At 41.3% G+C, this 17,849-nt stretch overlaps 1 protein-coding gene across 1 annotated transcript in view; it reads right to left on the bottom strand.

Annotated features, from left to right (window-relative positions):
- The window catches only part of sec23ip (SEC23 interacting protein), a 146,547-nt gene that overhangs the window by 94,392 nt on the left and 34,306 nt on the right, over positions 1-17,849 (bottom strand). Inside the window, exons 8-9 of the mRNA XM_043712707.2 lie at positions 11,435-11,576; positions 3,879-4,087 (exon numbers count right to left, since the gene is read on the bottom strand). Of these exons, the coding sequence (XP_043568642.1) occupies positions 3,879-4,087; positions 11,435-11,576 (351 nt within the window). The remainder of the gene's footprint in view (positions 1-3,878; positions 4,088-11,434; positions 11,577-17,849) is intronic.

Raw genomic sequence — 17,849 nt, 5'->3', positions numbered from 1 at the left:
TGGTTGGAGGGTTCCAAGGCGGAAGATGAGGTGTTCGTCCTCCAGGCATCGGATGGTTTGGGTGTGGCGACGGAGGCAGCCCAGGACCTGCATGTCCTTGGAGGAGTGGGAGGGGGAGTTGAAGTGTTAGGCCACGGGGCAGTGGTGCGGGTGTTCTGGAATGGAAGCCAGAGTCTAGATCAGAGTGGTGCTGGAAAAGCACAGCAGGTCAGGCAGCATCCGAGGAGCAGGAAAATCGATGTTTCGGGCAAAAGGCCTTCATCAGGAATAGAGGCAGGGTGCCTGCAGAGAGGAGAGATAAATGAGAAGGGGGGTGGGGGTGGGGAGAAAGTAGAATAGAGTACTATAGGTGAATGGGGGTGGGGATGGAGGTGATAGGTCAGAGAGGAGGGTGGGGGAAGGTAGCAAAGAGTACAATGAGTGAATGGGGGTGGGGATGAAGGTGATAGGTCAGAGAGGAGGGTGGAGTGGATAGGTGGAAAGGAAGATAGGCAGGTAGGACAATTCATGAGGGCAGTGCTGAGCTGGAAGGTTGGAGCTGGGGTGAGGTGGGGGAAGGGGAAATGAGGAAACTGTTGGAATCCATATTGATGCCCTGGGGTTGAAGTGTTCCGAGGCGGAAGATAAGGGGTTCTTCCTCCAGGCGTCAGGTGGTGAGGGTGCGGCGGTGGAGGCGGCCCAGGACCTGCATGTCCTCGGCAGAGTGGAAGGGGGAATTGAAATGTTCGGAATGGCAGGCAGTGACCAGTGGCGTACCGCAGGGATCCGTGCTGGGACCGCAGCTTTTTACAATATATGTTAGTGATATAGAAGATGGTATCAGCAACAACATTAGCAAATTTGCTGATGATACAAAGCTGGGTGGCAGGGTGAAATGTGATGAGGATGTTAGGAGATTACAGGGTGACCTGGACAAGTTAAGTGAGTGGGCAGATGCATGGCAGATGCAGTTTAATGTGGATAAATGTATGGTTATCCACTTTGGTGGTAAGAACAGGAAGGCAGACTACTACCTCAATGGAATCAATTTATGTAAAGGAGCAGTACAGAGAGATCTGGGTGTTCTTGTACACCAGTCAATGAAGGCAAGCATGCAGGTAAGCAGGTAGTGAAAAAGGCTAATAGCATGCTGGCCTTCATAATAAGAGGAATTGAGTATAGAAGCAAAGAGGTGCTTCTGCAGCTGTACAGAGCCCTGGTGAGACCACACCTGGAGTACTGTGTGCAGTTCTGGTCTCCAAATTTGAGAAAAGACATTCTGGCTATTGAGGGAGTGCAGCGTAGGTTCACGAGGTCAATTCCTGGAATGGCAGGATTACCTTACACTAAAAGACTGAAGCGACTGGGCTTGTATACCCTTGAGTTTCGAAGACTGAGAGGGGATCTGATTGAGATGTATAAGATTATGAAAGGATTGGACACTCTGGCAGTAGGAAACATATTTCCACTGATGGGTGAGTGCCGAACCAGAGGACACAGCTTAAACATACGGGGTAGACCATTTCGGACAGAGCTCAGGAGAAACTTCTTCACCCAGAGAGTGGTGGCTGTGTGGAATGCTCTGCCACAGGGGGCAGTGGAGGCCCACTCTCTGGATTCATTTAAGAAAGAGTTGGATAGAGCTCTCAAAGATAGTGGAATCAAGGGTTATGGAGATAAGGCAGGAACAGGATACTGATTAGGAATGATCAACCATGATTATATTGAATGGCGGTGCAGGCTCGAACGGCTGAATGGCCTACTCCCGCGTCTATTGTCTATTGCCACAGGGCGGTGTGGTTGATTGGTGCGGGTGTCCCAAAGATGTTCCCTAAAGCGCTCTGCTAGGAGGCATCCAGTCTCCCCAATGTAGAGGAGACCGCATCAGGAGCAACGGATACAATAAATGATATTGGTGAATGTGCAGATAAAACTTTGATGGATGTGGAAGGCTCCTTTGGGGCCTTGGATGGAGGTGAGGGAGGAGGTGTGGAATAGACGGCAGGCCCATTCCCGTATACAGACTGAGGGACCGGGACAAAGGGACAGAAAAATGGAGCGGGTGCGGGTGCGGAAGAGGGAGAGGGAGAGAGACAGACAGACAAAAAGGGAACGAGAGAGAGCCAGAGACAGAAAAAGGGAGCAAAAGAGAGTCAGAAAAAAGGGAAAGAGAGAGAGAGCTCGCGGGAGAGAGAAACACTCTAAAAAGGAGCCAGAGAGATTCAGAGACACTCAAAAAGGGAGTAAGACAGAGACATTCCAGAAAAAGGGGAGAGAGAGAGCGAGAGCGAGAGAGAGAGAGAGAAAAAGAACGCAAGAGACAGAAAAAATGGGAGCAAAAGACAGACAGACAGAAAGGGGGGAGAGGGGGGAAAAAAAGAGAGAGAGAGAAAAAAAAGGAGTAAGAGACAGAGAGTTAGAGCCATTCAAAAAGGGAGTGAGAGAAAGATAGAGACAGAAAAAGGGAGTCAGAGAGAGACAGAAAAAAGGGAGTGAGAGTGAGTGAATGAGAGAGAGAGACTCAAAAAGGGAGCCAGAGACACTCAAAAAGGGAGTAAGACAGAGACATTCCAGAAGGGAGTGAGAGAAACAGAAAGAGAGAGAGAGAGAGATTCAAAAAGGGAGATACATTGAGAGACAGAAAAAGAGAGAGAGAGAGAGAGAGAGAGAGAGAGAGGGGAAGGAAGGGAGAGAGACACTTGAAAAGGGAGCGAAAGAGAGAGAGTGACAGAAAAAGGGAGCGAGACAGTGACATTCAGAAAGGGAGTGAGTGAGTGAGTGAGTGAGAGAGAGAGAGACAGACACACATTCAAAAAGGGAGCGAGAAAGACACACACAAAAAGGGGTAGAGAGAGAGAAAGAGACAGAAAAAGGGAGCGCGAGAGACAGAAAAATGGAGCGAGCGCGAGAGACACACACTCCAAAAGAGAGAGAGAGAGAGAGAGAGATAGAAAAAAGGGAGCGAGAGAGAGAGATAGACAGACAGAGACAGAAAAAAGAGAGACACTCACAGCAAAAGGGAGTGAGCGAGACTGACAGAAAGTAAGCGAGAAAGAAACCGACACAGAAAAAGGGAAGGAGCGAGAAAGAGACCGACACAGAAAAAGGGAGCAAGAGGGAGACAAAAAAAAGGGAGCGAGAGGGAGACAGAGAGACAGAAAATGGGAGCAATAGAGAGGGGGACAAAAAATGGAGGGGATAGACAGAAAAAATGGGTGGGTGGGTGGGAGGGGGCAAGAAGAAGAGAGACAGACACAGAAAAAGAGAGAGAGAGAGAAAAAGAAAGCGAGAGAGAGCATGCAGGTCAGACAGAGAGAGAGAGAGAGAGAGTAAGTGGATGGAAAAAAGGAAAGGGAGAGAGGGAACACAGGAAACAGAGAGTGGAGCGTATCTGAATTCAGGGGAGAGTGTAGCAGGGCACAAAACAGAGAGAGGGATGTGCGAGAGAGGGAGGGACAGACAGATGTGAAAAAGAGGGGCAGAGTAAATAAGACTAGCACAGAATGAGATGCCACAAAGCTTCCCTTTCAAGTGCTTCCAAATCCTCTGCAGTCCTCACTTTCTCGGAGTTGAATTGCTCAAGCACGTTATGCACTTCCAAGACCCACAAGCTACAATAGTGATGGCCTCTCACAAATTTTGATGACATAAAAAGTAAAATATTAAGCAAAGTGCTACAGGCAATGCCAGTGGCATCAATTCATCCTCAACCTCTCTGACACATAGCACTCTCAAATCATTACCACTACGTCATGAGAAAAACTGAGACCATAAAATATGGGCTAATTTTCCTCAGGAGAAGAATAGTAATGACATAAGTAACCTATGCCATACTCAAAACTACATGCAAGCAATTCTACAGGCGATTGATTAATTGTTCAAACATCAACACTTATTACCAAGACTGTGTCCTGCAAGGGAGATTCCTCCTTTGAAATTAGGATTTCGACTTAAGAAGAGAGCATATAGTCGATTGATTTCTGCAGCCGCTTTATCCACAATAGTCTGACAGTAGGCAGGGCTGTTGTAGAAGAATATATCCAATAATGTCTCATTGGTAAAGTGACGCAAACGACCTATACTTGGTAATGTGATTTTCTTCATATGCCTGATGTAATAAAAATAGGAAAATAAGTCAATTAAAGCCACAGAGGTAAAGAATAATATTCCATCATTTAATTCTGAATCAATCAAAACTGAAACGAGAGCAAAATTTTGATCCAATTTATTTTTAAAAAGCATCACATGGAAATTACAGAACAGAAGCAAGCCATTTGACAAGTATTTACATAGCTATCTTCTAACCCTGTTTGCCACATTCCATGCTATCAACGTAGTCTTTCATTTTCTTCTGCCTCATGCACTTAAGCAATATTTTTTGAGCATTCATGGACCAGATTTTGCAGTAGAAATAAAGTTAAAGCAATCAGTTATCAAAATAATGAAGAGATAAATCAGATGGCATTTTTCAGCATCCATATGTTCACTGCTAAAGACTGAAATCAAGACTTTACTGCCCAGGGTGCCTTACTTCGCTCCAAGCTTCACTCCGTAAGACATAGGAGCAGAATTAGGTAATTCAGCCCATCGAGTCTGTTCCGCTGCTCGACTACAACTGATACATTTCTCAACGCCATTCTCCTGCGTTCTCCCTGTAATGTGTGATCCTCTAAGTAATCAAGAACTTATCTACCTCTGTCTTAAACACATTCAATGATGGCCTCCACAGCCCTCTGCACAATAAGTTCCATAAGTTCACCACTCTCTGGCTTAAGATATTCCTCCTCATTTCAGTTCCAAAGGGTCATCCCTTGACTGAGGCTGTGCCCTCAGGTCCTAGTCTTTCCTTATCCTTCTGAACTCAACAGAGTACAGACCCAGAATTTTCAACTGCTCCTCATCCCCACGATCATTCACATAAAACCTCCTCTCGACCCCCCTCAAATACCAGCACATCCATCATAAGATATAGGAATGGAAGCAAGGTCACTTGGCCCATCGAGTCCACTCCGCCATTTAATCATGGCTGATGGGTGTTTCAATTCCACTTACCCACACTCTCCCCGTAGCCCCTAATTCCTTGCAAGATCAAGAATTTCTCAATCTCTGCTTTGAAGACACCCAACGTCCCAGCCTCTATTGTGCTCTGTGGCAATGAATTCCACAGACCCACCACTCTCTGGCTGAAACAAATGTCTCCTCATTTCCATTCTAAATTGACCCCCTCTAATTTTAAGGTTTTGCCTACAGGTCTTAGTCTCCCCGCTTAACAGAAACAACTTCCCGCGTCCACTCTTTCTAAGCAATGCATTATCTTGTAAGTTTCTATTAGATCTTCCCTCAACCTTCTAAACTCTAATGAATACAATCCAAGGATCCTAAGCCATTCATCATATGTTAGGCCTACCATTCCAGGGATCGTCCGTGTAAATCTCCACTGGACACATTCCAGTGCCAGAATGTCCTTCCTGAGATGTGGGGCTCAAAATTGGACACAGTATTCTAAATGGGGCCTAACTAGAGCTTTATAAAGTCTCAGAAGCACGTCGCTGCTTTTATATTCCAACCCTCTGGAGATAAATTACAACATTACATTGGCCTTCTTAATCATGGACTCAACATGCAAATCAACCTTTAGAGAATCCTGGACTAGCACTCCCAGGTACCTTTGTACTTTGGCTTTATGAATTTTCTCGCTGTTTAAAAAAATAGTCCATGCCTGTATTCTTTTTTCCCAAAGTGCAAGACCTCGCACTTGCTCACGTTGAATTTCATCAGCCATTTCCTGGACCACTCTCTGCAGCCTCCCCACCTCCCCAGTACTCCTGCCTGTCCATCTAACTTGGTATCGTCGACAAACTTTGCCAGAATGCCCCCAATCCCTTCATCCAGATCACTAATATATAAAAAGTGAACAGCTGCGGCCCCAACACTGAACAACTTGTCACCAGCTGCCATTCCGAGAAAGATCCTTTTATCCCAACTCTCTGCCTTCTGTCAGACAGCCAATCCCCAATCCATGCCAGTAGCTCACCTTGAACCCAATGGGCCCTCACCTCACTCAGCTGCCTCCCGTGAGGCATCTGATCAAAGACCTTTTGGAAGTCTAGATAGACAACATCCATTGGGTTTCCCTGGTCTAACCTACTCGTTACCTCCTCAAGAAATCTAACAGGTTTGTCAGACACGTCCTCCCCTTACTCAATCCATGCTAACTTTTTCTAATCCGACCCTGCACTTCCAAGAATTTAGAAATCTCATCCCTACTGATGGATTCCAGAATTTTATCTACAACCAAGGTTAGGCTAATCAGCCTATAATTTTCCATCTTTTGTCTTGATCCTTTCTTGAACAACATCCTTAGATACAGGGTCGTCAACTGCTCACAATATTTCAAATGTAGTCTGACTACAGTTTCATACAGCCTCAGCAGTACATCACTGCTCTTGTATTCTAGTCCTCTTGAAATTAATGCTAACATTACATTTGCTTTCCTAAGTGCCAACTGAACCTGTGTTAACCTTAAGAGAATTCTGAACTAGCATTCCCAAATCTATGTGCTTCACATTTCTGAAGCCATTCTCGGTTTAGAAAATAATCTATGCCTCTGTCCAATTAGGAACATTTAACATTCAAATACATCAAAAGGTCCATGAAATTCATTAAATTAATTTCTAACAGTATGATCGTTCTTAGTTTCCTCCAAATGACATCTCTGGCACTGAAAAATTACTTCTGGTAGTGTAAAATCAAACTTAATATAAATGTAGCCAGATAATACACTAAAATAATAAATAAAAGTAACTGATAGATATTTCTCTTATTAAAACCTGATGCAGCTAAGATAGGAGTTGACTATTTCGCTAACTGGTAAAACTATTTTGATCTTATGTTATAACCCATGGAGTAGTACAAAGAGAACAATGCAGTATGCCACCAGCCTCAGTCGTAACAAATCTAATTGGTTTAAGGAAACACAGTTGCTTGTGCAGTTAATACATTTCTTAGATCTCCCATAGAGAATTCACATTGATTTGAATTTATAAATACAGCAGATTCCAGCGTAAAAGCCTAGTCTGCCAGTGGACAAGTTTAACATATGACTTGCATTGTTTGTTGACCTCTGACTAAAATTCTTGGGCATTTTACATTACTGCATTAGCCAGGTTTACTTCTGTTGTACTTATTCTAATAATACAATAAGGTTGATTGAACATGATCTTCCCTTCTGATATCCATGCTGATATTTTTAAAATTATCCAGCGCATTTATACTGCAACGAATATGAGCTTTGAGAGGGGAAGGTGCCTCAGGTTTCCCTGAAACTCAAACATTAGTTTGCCAGGGCACTGGAAGGGAGAGCAGCAAAATTACGTAAGTAGCTGCTTGCATTCAACTGAAAAAAAAAACAAATACATTTGGAGTGTGACAATGCTGTGGCTTTAAGAGGTATGTTTTGTTCTGGTTTCTTTTAGAGAAAGATTAGGAGACCAGTATTGAGCAGTCTGTGAGAAGATAGACAACTTGAGAGGCCTTTTTTTTTTAAAGTTGGAATAATAGAAGCAACCTGAAGGGGTGTGGTCAAACTCCCACAGAATCAGGATCTTTAGCTTTCAGCAGTTGTTTTTGGGGTCTGGAAGCATTTTTCTGCCCCTCTCTTGGTTACAACCAAAAAGGTGGAGGCTCTCTGCCCGCTACCAGAGTTGCATGTGCGACAATCTATGTTTGAATTTGCATTTTGCCAAGGGTGTATTTATGGGATCTTACTATATTGGAACAAGTAATTAGTAACAGTTACTGTATCTATTATTCTGTTAAGTTTTCAAATAAAGTTGTTATTCCAATTCCTTTCTTCTTTTCTTGTATTTTAAATGTAGTGCATGAATAAAGTGTGGTTTACTTTAAATCCAGTACTTTGACCAATCGAATTGCATCTGGAATGTAATACCTTGCCTTTATCTTTAACATAGTCTCGACCCTTCTTATTATCTTCTGAATATTTTGAGGAGGTTTGGTGTGGTACATAACAGGAGTTAAAACAAGATTGAAAGATTCCCCAAGTCTGTGCCAGAGAAAGAATCTCAAGGAAGAAAAAAAAAACTCCTGCTGTGAAAGAATTCTGAGATTAAAAGTTCCCACATTCAGGTAAACCCTTGGAAACTAATAATTAGATTGGAGTGGTCCCAGGAGAATTCACTGTCTTTTTAAGAGACAGTGTAAAGTATATTTATGAAGTGCATTTTTGGTTACACTAATAAAAAGGAATGTGCTGTTTTATTGTTTACGTTATATATGTAGTTGGGTTTGTTTTGCCCCTTTAAGAGAGCAGGTCAGCTGACTCAGAGCAAGAGCTAGGGGAAGCAGTCTGGGAGCTGAGATGATCCACAATAAAGTATTCCCTGTTCAAGTTTATCCTCTGTTTACCTTGCCTTCCATTTATGGTTCTAGTGAAAACAAAATTCATGGGACAGTAGAGGGACAGATATTACTAGTGGTCATAAATGCTCACTCCGCGTGGCCCGAGACGGTGGTCATGAAGTTGGTATCAGTGACAGCAACGATACACCGATTGGATGAAATATTTGCCTGATTTAGAAATGACAATGATCCACAGTTCAAGGAGTACTGGGAAAATCACAGAGTCAGATATGACAGATCAGCTCCACATTACCCAGTGACAAACAGCCAGGTGGAGACTCTTCTATAAACATGAAGCAGGCCTTACAAGGGGAGGGTTTGCTAGGACAGTGATTCAACAAGTTCCTCAGCATATACCCAGTGCTCACCATCATCCTTTGCATTCAATCACCAGCTGAGAACTATATTTAACTTACTGTGGCCAGAAGAGATCAGAGAGGTAGTAGCGTGAAATCAAGGAGGCCAGATGGTCAGAGGGGGAGGAAACTCTCAGTCAAGAGTATTCCTGTGCTGGTCCGGAATTATACATCTGGGGAAAAATGGATCCCAGCAGTGGTGGTGGCTCAAATAGGACTGCTATCATATACAGTGAAGACTAGGGATGAACTAGTGCTGAGGAGTCATACAGACCAGCTGGTCACTGCACCTCACCAGGGTGGATGGAAAGTCCCTCAGAAAACTGAGCTGGTCCAGGTGGAACCATTGGTGTCAACTACATCAGGTGTCCCCAAGCCGGGGAGAAGACAATAGCAGTGTCACAGGGTAACAACAGCCTGAGAAGGACATACCTGTGGAACAACAGGAGCTTCTAGAAGCCCAGGAGACTACACTGGAAAATGTTCATGAGGCGGGGTGAGTTGTCTAGCATTTGCCATCCCTCCTGAGGGGCTGACCATATCAATGTAACCTTTGGAAGGGTCGTTTTCTTTTCCCACACTTTTTAAAAAGAAAATTCCTGCCAATGTACATACGTTAGATGCAATGCCTGCATAATAATTACAATTGTTGGATGTATATTTATTTATATATATATATATTATATATATATATATATATTAAAGGACAGTATTAAAATAGAGGGGGAGGGGTGTTATGTACCTCTTTGGGTGTGTTGCCCCTTTAAGAAAGTGGGTCAGGTGACCCAGAGGCAGGAGCTAAAGGGAAGTCTAAAACCAATTGTGAAGCTGAGAGGGCCCATAATAAAGTACTCCTTGTACAAGTTTACCCTCCATCTACCTCATGTTCTATTTTTAGTTCTAGTGCTTTACAAGTAGCCGAAAAAGTCGGTAATTAGTCATTGATGCTTTCAGCCTTCTGTTGCAGTAAAAGACTTTAAAAAATGAAATCTTCTTGTGCCATTCTTTTAGTAACCAGTTGTAAATGGAAATTTCTAATTTTTAAAAATATGCTTTCAGTCTCTGTACAGATTGTAACATAGGTGTTAGTTGTGGAATAAATGTTGATGAGGTCACATTAATGGTTGCCACATTAAAGGAAGGATGTGGATGCTTTGGAGAGGGTGTAGAAGAGGTTTACCAGGATGCTGCCTACATTAGAGGGTCTGAGCTACAAGGAGCAGCAGAGGCTGAGGGAAGCTTGATGGAAGTCTATGAAATTATAAGATGCATAGATAGGATGGACTGTCAGAATCTTCTCCCCCAGAGTTGAAATGTCTAAAACTAGGGGGCATGCATTTAAGGAGTGAGGGGTAAAAGTCCAACGGAGATGTGAGGTGTTAGCATTTCTTTTTACACAGAGACCGGCAGGAGTCTGGAATGCACTGTCAGGGGTGGTGGTGGTGGTGGTGGTGGAGGTAGATATGATAGGGACATTTAAGGGACTTCTGGACAAGCAGTGCAAGGAATGGAAGGATATGGACCAAAGACAGGCAGAAGGGATTAGTTTAATTTGGTGCCATGCTTGGCATAACATTGTGGGCCGAAGGGCCTGTTCCTGTGCTGTACTGTTCCATGTTTTATGGCACAGAGGTAAGCGTACTACCTTGATTCAAATTGTCTTATGTAACATGATATGTCAATCTGAAAGAGCAGTCAGAGCCTTGGTTTACCATCTCACCTGACAGTGTAACACTTCGTCAATGCAGCACTGGCTGTTGCCCTCAAGTGGAATTTGAACCCACAGGCTTCTGACTCAGATGTGAACATGCTACAAACTGAATCATAGCTGACACAATTTAGTGAAGTAACTTTGGACAACTTTTCTCAAATTGTAAATAATGCCTGTTAATATTCAAAGGCATCAGAAGTGGATGGGTAAATATTCTGAAAAAGTAAAGTTATGTAATTCTTAAACTGCATACGAGTGACAGAAGCATAAGAATGAGGTTAAAAGGTTTTGATATAAAGATCCAAGTTTTTGACAGTCCCTGAAACTGTTCACATGATAGGGGAAATTGCAATCCTTTGTCCTTTTGCATGTTCAGCCCCATAGATCAGTGATATTCAAGATTAGAATGATAAGTGCTACTACAAGTGTATCCATCAGCGCTGAAATTTAGGACGCCAGCTATCAATATTTATAAGCGGTATAGACATTGTCACTGAAAATAATCGTGAAAGAGGTAGGTTGAGTCCCTTATTTGTCAAGAATCTGAGGTCAGTTTGGGTAGATGGAATTGTAGATTTGAGATCAAATCAAAACAAATCACTGCATAGTGGACCAAGCTTGAGGAGTGAATAGCCTACTAATGCTCCTAATTTTTATGTTTATAAATTTATGAAACCCACCGTCCAGGAATTAAACGAGTGCTACAGTATCTTAGAGTGCAGACATAATTGATCAGTGGGTGAGTTCTTTCCTCTCACCAATCACTATTTTAAATCTTTAACTGGATTGGTCTATGATCAGAAATCCCCAAAGCTTTACGCAGATACATTTCATTTCAGATTATTAACTTCCTTTAACATATTAAAGATGGTCTCATAACAATACATATGAGACATTCAATTTGTGGCAACAGCTTTAAAATTCAGTCTATACACTAACATTTTGTCCTAATAGAAATGGGAGAACATACCTGTCTACTCCAGTAGCATCTCCATGAAGAGCACTGTGCCAGTGAACAGGAAGGAATTCGATTCGTGTGATTTTTTTCTCATCTACTGCTTTTTTAAAGTGCGTGCGTAATAGTTTCAAAGAAACATTTCTGAAGTCATCAACTGCAAAACAGAGTGCAATGTTCTGGGTCTATAAATGACTACATCAAAATCTGTGTATTAGATTCCCATATAAAGAAACATTCTACTGATGGCAAAATGCTGGAAATCTGAAACAAACATCAAAAACATTAGAAAAACCCAGCGGCTCTGGCAGCATCTGTGGAGAGCAAAACACAGTTAAAGTTTCAAGCCTGGAATGACTCTTCTTCAGAACTGGTTCTGCACAAGAGTCATTCCAGACTTGAAACTTTAACTCTGTTTTGCTCTCCACAGGTGATGCCAGACCTGCTGAGTTTCTCCAGCACTCTGTTTCTTTAACTAATGCACATTCTAACTGAAAATACTTAAGGGAAAGATAATTATATCTTATAACAAAAAATGAGACTGGGAGAAAAAAAATTGATCTATTTACAGGCAGAATATTTCACTAGCATAGTGGATCATGGATGTTTATGCTCAATGTTGTGTCGGAACACACAATTCTCTTTCATTGCAACAACTCTGTATAGAACTATCACCAAGACACTAAAACAGGGAAAAGTCATTCAGTCCATTAATCCCTGGCAGCTCTCCGTAACAATCCAATCAGTGATATTTTCCCACTCTGACCTCATAGCCCTGTAGTTTAAATTCCTTTTGAAATCACTCATTGTTTCTCTTCCTTCCACACATGTAGGCAGTGAGGTCCATCCAGATATCATTCAATGCATAAAAAAGTTCTGCCTTACATCCCCTGAATTTATGTCCCTTTGTTACATCCCCTGAATTTAAAATCTATGTCCAAAACTTCTGGACTATCTGCTAATGGAAACAGCGTTTCTTTCTGCAACTTACTGCAGCCTATTAAGCTCATACACCCTCTCAAATCTCACCCTGATTTTCTTTACCTCAAAAGGGAAGAACTTAAAATTCCCCAAATGAACCCAGAAGTCAAAATTCTTCATCATTAAAGTCTTAAAATGATGAAGAAACCCTAAGTTTGAAAAGAAAATCAAAACTGATGTATAAACCAAACGCTTTAAATTAAATGTTTTTACTGGAAACACAGGGCATTTTATATCATACAGCACTTTCCAATAAAGCACTCTGCTGCAGGAGAAAGAGAGACAAGCTATTCAGGGTAATGACCCAAAAATTCCGATCAAGGCCAAACATCCAACTTTGATTGGATAAAATATTGCACTTACTTTTTGAATCAGTTCTGCTCCACACTTTTCAGGACAGGAGCATTTTGGAATGTAAACAATGGATACCAATCCAGAAAGCATCATAGAGGAGAAAGTGAGGGCTGCAGATGCTGGAGATCAGAGCTGAAAATGTGTTGCTGGAAAAGCGCAGCAGGTCAGGCAGCATCCAAGGAACAGGAGAATCGACGTTTCGGGCATAAGCCTGAAGAAGGGCTTATGCCCGAAACGTCGATTCTCCTGTTCCTTGGATGCTGCCTGACCTGCTGCGCTTTTCCAGCAACACATTTTCAGCTCAGAAAGCATCATAGCCAACAGTGGAGTTGACCCAACTGGAAATCACACTCCTTTTTCAGCAGTGAGTGTACTGTATTCTCTAATTTAAATACCAAACAGCCACTTTGACTTTGAACCAAAGTCAAGTACATAAGGGTATAGGACCAGGTAGTTTGAGGTCGAGGGTGCAAGGTCATTGGTGAAGTTGGGCTTCAGCTTATGGGCTATCCAGGAGTTAGAACATGTTTTTAAATGTCCAAACATTTCTGAGTAATTATTAAGCTTAAATGAGTCAGAACCCACTGAATTCTCTGACTTTAAGGCACATTTACAGGGAATTCTGAGAAATTTCAACTTCCCAGGCAATTCCCATGGAACCAGCTGTGTCAGGGTTTTCAAGTGGTCCCACACGCAGTCTACCCAAAGACTTTAATGATGACGAATTTTGATTTCCGGGTTACGTTGGGGAATTCCAGTCTACTCTGGAAGCAATTATTGCACCATTGGAATTTCTAGGCCAATGTTGTTCCCATCTTGTTAAGTAACATTACCAAATGAAATTCAAGCCCTTCTTTAACCAATAGTGACATCTTATGGTGCAGTTCCATCTTTTTAACAAAATGAACTCAAATAAATGAAAGGAATTAGATTAAACCAGCACTAACAACTTCACAATATGGTTTATAACTATCCATGTTATTCATTCAGGTTTACTACTTACATCCCTCAAGAATTTTTTCATAAGACCCATCAACCTTAAGAGTTATTTACTTTTATCGGTTTACTGCTGACCACCCATAAGTTTGCCACAGTCGCCTAGAAAATTCTCCTCACCTTCATCTATTCTCAGAGGTCAAAAGCTGTTTTCAGCATCTCTTAGCATTGGGTTTCTCAGTCCTGGTTCTGGTTACTTCTCCAAAATGTCTAAGTTAAGCTGCTTGACTTTGTGATGGCCTGTAAATTCTTCCCCTCGTTTCAAACCAAGTGCTCTTCAATTGAAACCAGAGAATCATCCTAAATTCCACCACCTCCATGATGACATAACCTGCTCTGGGCTATCCTCAAATTGAGCTTTAAGTTAATTACCCCTCATTAATAATTGTTTAATTTGATAAACTGAATGAATTTTTAAACTGTTCAGGCTTCACCAAGTAATAAAGCAATTTAACTGAACTGTCCAAAACAGAAACATCTCTCTGGATTATCATTACTAGAAGGAGTGCAGATATCATGTATTCCAGCTCTTCAGCTAAGTCAGCACACCTATTGTTTTATTCAAGTTCTTCTATTCCCACTTTCATAACCAACAAGGGGGCAGCTTTTGAACTGCTATTTCTTTGAGTTCTAGCAACCTCTTGAAGCCTAGTGATTTAAAAAAAAACCTTTCCACCTGTTGTGCTAACCTCTTAACGGCATGTTCCAACCTCTTATGTGGAACCAGTAAAAAAAAAACCTTGCTTTATCCTTTTCTTTAACAATTAAATTTCACTGTAGAAAGTGAAACCTCATAGTGTAGGAGATAACACATTGGCATGGGCAAAAAATTGGATGGCTAACAGCAAACAGTAGTCATAAATGAGTAATTATTTGGTTGGCAAGAAATAACAAGTGGTGTACCAAAGGGATCAGAGCGGACACCTCAGCTTTTTATGTTTTAAAGATATTACTTGTATGAAGATCTGAACCTATGGCTGCTTAATATGATGATACAAAAAAGAAATAGCAAGTAAGTGTGTAGAGGACACAAGGAAGTTGCAAAGAGATATAAATAGGTTAAGTGGGTGGGCAAAGATCTGGCAAATGTAGTACAATGTTGAAAATGTAAAATTGTCAATTTGGTATGAAGAATTTTAAAATGTACATTTTGTAAAAGGGGAAGAGGTTGAAGAGAAGGCCAACCAGACTAATGCCTGAAATGGATATGTTGTCTTCTGAGGAAAAGTTGGACAGGTTAGGCTTGTATCTGATGGAGCACAGAAGAATAAAAGGCAAATTGCTTAAAACATGCAAGATACTGAAGGGTTGTGACAGGGTGGATATGGAGTGAATGCTTTCTCTTGTAGGAGAATGCAAAATTAGCAGACACTGCTTAAAAATAATGCATTGCCCATTTAAGATAGAGATGATTCATTGCCACAGAAGGCTGTAGAGGCCAGGTCATTGAGTGTATTTAAGATAGAGGTAGATAGGCTCTTGATTGTCAAGAGGAACAAAAGGTTACGGAGAGAAAGCAGGAGAATAGAGTCGAGAATGGCACAGCAGACTCTATGGGCTGAATAGCCTAATTTCTGCTCCTATGTCTTATGGTCTTATGAAAATTCTCGAAGGGGGAAGCGAATCTTTGGAATTCTCTTCCTGAAAAGCAGTGGGAGTAGATACTCCAATGACTTTTTTTAAAGGCAGAAGTAAATAGACAGGCAAGAGGGTGAAAGATTATTGGGGTTGCAGGAATGTGGAGTAATAATATCAGCCATAACCTTACTGACAATGGAGCAGGCCCAAGGGGTCGAGTGACCTACGTCTACTCCTCGATAGTACGTTTGTAAAACTACAAGCTTATATTCTAAAAGTAAAACAGTATATTCTGAAACACCTAAACCATGAATTGGATATTTTCAACAGTGTTAACAATAAATTGCAAGCTTGTGAATGGCTTGGTGATTCTTAACATGGAAGAAAAATCAAATTACAACTTGAATTGATAATACACTTGTTGCTCCTCTCTGGATCCCCCGAGTACATTATTGTCAATGCAGTTGCTGTAGTTAAATTGACAGGGTACATCAGGGTCCCATGAGCAACAGAGGAATGACTAATCAAATAATGATGTTTCTCAAGGAAGAATGTTGATTGAGACACTGACAACATTACATGTTGCTTCAAAAAATGTGGCATGTAACATTACAACTTAGCCAAGCCATTGGAATGGAGCCTCAGTTTAATAGCTCACACAAATGGCTGTATTAGTATCAGTGCAAAATTCTCTTGATAATGCAATTAATTGTTGCCTCAGCTTGTGTGCAATGGGGCTCGAGTTCATGAGCCTTTTATAAGTGGCAAGAGCACAACTGACAAGCCTACCTGACTCTATCACTGAAAATATTTTTGGTGCCCAACAAATCACCCATCCAAACACTTACCTAACAACATCTTTCATTACTTTATTTGCCCTTTCCATTCAAAACTTTCATGATATTTCTAAACATTTATAATGGGAATTTACAACTTTTTTGCACAATAAAAGAAAAAAACTAGAGATCATAGTTTTAAGGAGAGAGGGGAAAGGTTTGAAAGGGACCTAAAGGGCAACTTTTTCATGCAGAAGATGGTGCGTTATTATTGAACAAGCTGCCAGAGGAAGTGGTACAGGCGAATACCGTTACAATGTTAAGTGCATAGGAATGGTTTAGAGGGATGTGGCCAAGTGTAGGTAAATGAGATTAGTTCAGTTTAGGAATCTGGTCGGTATGGACACGGTGCGCCAAACGGCCTGTTTCTGTGCTGTACAATTCTATGATCCTATTGTTGGGATGCTATCAGTGTCACAGTGCCACCAAGTGACTAAATATGGAATTGGTGCGATATGAGAGTTTAAAAAGCTTTGTAAATGGAATAAATAAATGGTGAGTTATTAATAAAATGGGGAGGCTGAATACCTTTTGAAAATGACAGTCAAGTGCAAACTTAGATAAGAAAAAGGATACATTGGTGCTATAAATGGAAGGGTAGAATAAATATTTCTCAAACGGTTATTTGGAAAACAGAATGAATTGTCACAGGACCATTAAACAAGACAATTACAGTTAAAAGAAATAAGGTTGCTGCTTCATTACAATATTGTCAGTGTTCTGGATACTACTAAAATGGATTAGAGTACTGTAGTTATGTACAATATGCAAATAGTAAACACAGAAGGGGACAAAAGCACTCTCTGTTGAAATACCTTGAGTTTTGATGACATTGCACTTCTGTACTAAATCATTCATGTTTAAAACAGAAATGCTATCCATCATGAGATATATTTACACTTTGACAAGTAGGACTAAAAACAAATTTTGAATGCGTTAAAGAACTCAATAGCATTTTGTTCACAAGTCAAAGTAAAGAAACTATATTTATTTGACAGTTGGCCAACTTATAAACTCAAACTGAAAATCCAGGTCTGTCTCTACTAACAAAAAGCATCAAGATCAATTTAATATTAGAAACGTCTCTTTCATTCAAGGAATGAAGCATTGTTCAAATTGCAGATCTATTCTCAGTCCCAGTTAACCTGAGAAAGCATGTAAGTGACTTGAACGATGTGTTGCCATAATTATTAAAAAATATAAAGGTAGTTAGCATATCTAAGAATCAGCACATCATGAGCTAAGCTCCAGGACTAGGCTGGAAATAACAGCTCAGATTTTCTCCTCAGGACTGGAAACCCTATTTCCAATGTTTATCCAAAGGTTAAAAAGAGGAATCCTTCATGTGCACATATGGGCCAGGTGCCTCCTCAGATTAAGCAATCTAGTTCAGGCATTTTAATCACGATGAGAGGTGGGGGCAGGATAGTCAGAAACTATCAAGATGGGTATGTTTTTGGGTGGGGAGGTGGTGATTTTGGGAATCTGGGTTGAGGTTGCAAAACGTCAGGCTAGATGGAGGTTTGCGTGCTGAGCTGGAAGGTTCATTTCCAGACATTTCGTCACCCTACTAGGTAACATCTTCAGTGGGCCTGCAGGCAAAGCACTGTTGATAATTCCTGCTTTCTATTTATAGGTTTGGATTTCTTTGGGTTGGTGACATCATCTCCTGCAGTGACATCATC

Source organism: Chiloscyllium plagiosum, unplaced genomic scaffold, assembly GCF_037043375.1.
Source record: "Chiloscyllium plagiosum isolate Xiang-an unplaced genomic scaffold, Cpla_swu_hap1 HiC_scaffold_22, whole genome shotgun sequence".
In the NCBI taxonomy this organism is placed as follows: Eukaryota; Metazoa; Chordata; class Chondrichthyes; order Orectolobiformes; family Hemiscylliidae; genus Chiloscyllium; species Chiloscyllium plagiosum.
This window is presented reverse-complemented; position numbering and strand designations above follow the sequence as displayed.